The following is a 4,434-nucleotide window of genomic DNA, read 5'->3' as shown; positions in this document are numbered from 1 at the left end:
TAGCTACAATATTATCTTTTAAACTAGGGAAGACATGAAAGCAAAACAGACTTCTAGGACCTTGTAGGCCCAACCAAGTGCTCAGACTCCTTGAGTGTAGTAGAAAGTCAGATGCTTCTTGCTTGAGTGTTCATTTTAGTATGAGCCTTGAAGTTAGATTTCAGTTATGCAGAGAAGCAGTTCCTAAAGATATCGTTAATAAAAAATTATTCAGACGTTAGTATTTGATTTTCCTTTGGCATTTTTCTGTTTTTATTAGGACAAACCAGTTCAGTCACCATGAGTTGGAGTTTCCTGACTCGCCTGCTAGAAGAGATCCACAACCACTCCACATTTGTGGGAAAGATCTGGCTTACTGTGCTGATTGTCTTCCGGATTGTCCTCACAGCTGTAGGAGGAGAATCCATCTATTACGACGAGCAGAGCAAATTCGTGTGCAACACAGAGCAGCCAGGCTGCGAGAATGTCTGCTATGATGCCTTTGCACCCCTCTCCCATGTGCGCTTCTGGGTGTTCCAGATCATCCTGGTGGCAACCCCCTCAGTGATGTACTTGGGCTACGCCATTCATAAGATCGCCAAAATGGAGCATGGTGAAACAGACAAGAAGGCAGCTCGGAGCAAGCCGTATGCGATGCGTTGGAAGCAGCACCGGGCTCTAGAAGAAACGGAAGAGGACCATGAGGAAGATCCCATGATGTATCCAGAAATGGAATTAGAAAGTGAGAAGGAAAATAAAGAGCAGAGCCACCCTAAACCCAAGCATGATGGCCGACAGCGGATTCGGGAAGATGGGCTCATGAAAATCTATGTGCTGCAGTTGCTGGCAAGGACCGTGTTTGAGGTGGGTTTCCTGATAGGGCAGTATTTTCTGTATGGCTTCCAAGTCCACCCATTTTATGTGTGCAGCAGACTTCCCTGCCCTCATAAGATAGACTGCTTTATTTCTAGACCCACTGAAAAGACCATTTTCCTTCTGATAATGTATGGTGTTACGTGTCTTTGCCTATTGCTTAACATTTGGGAGATGCTTCATTTGGGATTTGGAACCATTCGAGACTCACTAAACAGTAAAAGGAGGGAACTTGAAGATCCGGGTGCTTATAATTATCCTTTCACTTGGAATACACCATCTGCTCCCCCTGGCTATAACATCGCCGTAAAACCAGATCAAATCCAGTACACTGAACTGTCCAACGCTAAGATCGCCTACAAACAAAACAAGGCCAACATAGCCCAGGAGCAGCAGTACGGCAGCCATGAGGAGACCCTCCCAGCCGACCTGGAGACTCTGCAGCGGGAGATCAGAATGGCTCAGGAACGCTTGGATTTAGCAATCCAGGCCTACAGTCACCAAAACAACCCCCACGGTCCCCGGGAAAAAAAAGCCAAAGTGGGGTCCAAAGCCGGGTCCAACAAAAGCAGTGCTAGTAGCAAATCAGGGGACGGGAAGACCTCCGTCTGGATTTAATCTTGGCTGGGCTTAAAACTTGTGCTTTTCATAGTTCATGGTAAGCAGCAGCTCACTGAGTAATGACTTCCATTGAGTAAACATTTGGCTCTGGTTATCTTCAGGGATGCTGTTGGCTCATGACCCAAGCTCAGGGGACTATGCAGGCGGGCCCGGGACAGGGAAGAGAGGAAAACACAGTGTCCCTGGGCACACGTTCCAGCAATAATGCAGTCACAGAACTTTACATCTGTACCTTCCACATCTGGCAAAGAGCAGATATATTTAAATCATTCTTGTTGAATAGTTTTTGTATGTACAGTATTATGGTACTTTTTTTTTTAGTATGAGACTTTTTTTTTGTATTTGTACATTGGACCACTGTAGTTATACTTTTATATTAAAGGGGGAAAAAATCCTTATAGGGATTGCCTATTAGGCTAGTGTTATTACTGTGTTCAGCAAATTCCAGCCTGGGTTTAAAGTTTTTTAGATGCTACACTTAACAGAAGTGCCTCTCATGTTGCAGGGAAGATTTCAGATACGTAAGAAGACAAAGGAGGAAATTGCTTTTCAGTCTTGGAAAGAAAGTCCACATCAGAAGGAGGTTGAGATCTTCTCTACTTGAGAAATCTTTGAATCTCATTCAGGTGCCAAGACTTGTATTCAGTCTTTGAAAACCTATTTATATTCTCAAAGGAGATAAACGACTCACTGCAGAATTCCTTTAATAGCAAGCGTTGTCAGTAGATGCTTTGATGATGGTGTGCATATAATTTAAGTTCTTTCAAGAAAAAGATTGATTCACAAAAGGTGTCCCCAACCTGGTGGTGGTGTGGAGACCCTGAGGAGCTGATACTAAAGTTCCTCCATCCCATCCCAAAGCCACGCCTGGAAAAGGAGCCCTAATAGAGTGCTTAGTTGTACACCCGTTTGATTTGCCTTAAATCTCTATCCAGAAACCTGCCTCTCTCTGGTTTCTTAAGAAGCCAGTGGTAGATATTTTCTTTACATGTTAACATTAAAAATACAAATATTCCCTTGTGGCTAAGAATACTCACAGCTGCTTGTACTGCATATGGCAGAAGACTTAAATACAAATTCCTTATTTTTAATAATTTACCTGGAACTTATATAATTTTCCTATTTCTGCCAATGTAGGTTTCTTCCTGGAAGGCCAGTCAGACCTGGGATTCTGTCTGTAAATAGACCTGGAGAGGATATCCGTATTTATTCCCTAAAGGCATATCTATTTATCAATGACAAGCATCAGTGTTGACTTCACACTCGTAACTTACAGTATTTTATTGCCATCTTCAACCTTACATTGGAGCACTTTCCTCTCCTGCCATGTTCACGGTGTTTGTCTTCTAGTGTGTGAGCTTCTGAGTAAGAGCTTGGTAAAGATTTAAAGGAAGGTTCCTTTTACCCGCTAGGGAGTGTTTCCTTTTGAATGTCTCACTCTTTTCTAAAAGCTGTTAGAAGCCACCTCTCACTTTGAAATTCTAAAGATACTGTTTTTTTATGTCTTAATTTTAAAATGCTGGTTCTTCGTTATTTAGGAGACTTCTTAACAACAGCCTTTGTGAGGTTTTTCTCTTCTGTTTTTCTTCTCGTTTTTTGTCACTGCATTTCTCCCTCTTCCCCACCAAAAAAAGAAACTCAGTAGAAAATATAAGCTTATCCTGAAGCCATGCATTTACCTTTACTTTGCTTGTTTTTAATCTATAAAGTTCAGCCTAGAGAAGCTTCTCAGGATCTCTGAACATCTTAAGCAAAAAGTAAACTCAGGTGAAACTGAGAGGAAATTCCAGAAATGGTACGCACGTGTGTGCGTGTCCTGGAAAGCTCATAGACATCCACATTTTCCTCCAAGCCAAATGTTCATTAAGAAAAGTCGTGCAATTAGTCTTAAGAAATAGGCAAGATTTTGAAAACCTCAGCTTAGCCAGCATAAAGAACCATCGATTAATTCTTATGTCATTGGAGCTTCCAGCATATTTAACTGAAGGACAGAAAATACATGCCTGCTCATGTCTGTCTAGTCAAAGCCTGGAGGAGAGCAGAGCGGCTCCGCCCGCGGGCAGGTTGGATTGAGAGTGATGGAAAGGAGTCCAGAGACGGGCCAGGATAAGGCATCTGGCACCAGGAGGCATCACTTAGTTTCTCCATACAGTGCCCCTGGTGTTTACTCGACTTGTTCTCATGACAGTGTCTTTTGTGTCTGAATTTCTTCAACTTCTTAAAAGTATATGGACAGATATTCTCAGTCACTTCCCATGTGCACATGCTTTTTAAAAAATCTATTTTTATTCTCACTAAATTTTCATAACGACATGAATTTCCCAACTGACTGCTTTCTTGGTACAATTCTTTCAGCCTTTGAGCATGAGTTCAAATGCCAAAGCCATTTCCCCTAGTAACATTTTAGGGACCTGCATGAAGGAAATGGGACCATCCATGTCTAGCTTAGTAACCCATTATCTGGGTCAACTTTAAATCTACAAAAATTTTATTCTGATTGTCTCTGGAACTTGTAAGCTATTTGTATAAAAAGCATGTCACCAAGGTTGTTTTTTTTTTTTTTTTTTTTCTGTTAAGTTCATAATCCTTTAACTTGCCATATAAGACATGCTCTTCTCTAAACAGGAGTTGAGTGCGTCGTCTCTCGCTTACTTGACACCAGATATGATATGTCCCTTACTCATCTTTGTTAAAATCTATTATTTAGGTTTGTAAAATGAACAGGCCTTCTCCTTAGTTCATATTTAAGGGAAGAATTGGGTAACATTTTCCCTAAAGAAATGTTAATTGTTCATTTTGTGGCTTTTTCTTTGCTTTATGACTTAAGTTTCCCTGTTTCATTTGTTTAAAACCACAACTGTTCAGTTCACTTGAAGGTTTTTTTTTTTCCTGGTGATTTTCCTTGACTAATCTCTGTAGAATTACTTTCGAGACAATAAGCTTTGCCATGTAAGGTGCTTC

The 4,434-nt window shown here is 41.2% G+C and overlaps 1 protein-coding gene across 1 annotated transcript; it reads left to right on the top strand.

Annotated features, from left to right (window-relative positions):
• Window positions 1-264: 264 nt before the first annotated feature.
• GJC1 (gap junction protein gamma 1) lies at window positions 265-1,470 on the top strand (the record flags this gene model as incomplete). The annotated part of the gene is made up of 1 exon (XM_084237585.1): window positions 265-1,470. Exon 1 carries the CDS (start codon window positions 280-282, stop codon window positions 1,468-1,470), a length of 1,191 nt encoding a protein of 396 aa, XP_084093711.1. The 5' UTR covers window positions 265-279.
• Window positions 1,471-4,434: the final 2,964 nt, after the last annotated feature.

This window comes from Talpa europaea, assembly GCF_964194135.1.
Source record: "Talpa europaea genome assembly, chromosome: 7".
Taxonomy (NCBI): domain Eukaryota; kingdom Metazoa; phylum Chordata; class Mammalia; order Eulipotyphla; family Talpidae; genus Talpa; species Talpa europaea.
This window is presented reverse-complemented; position numbering and strand designations above follow the sequence as displayed.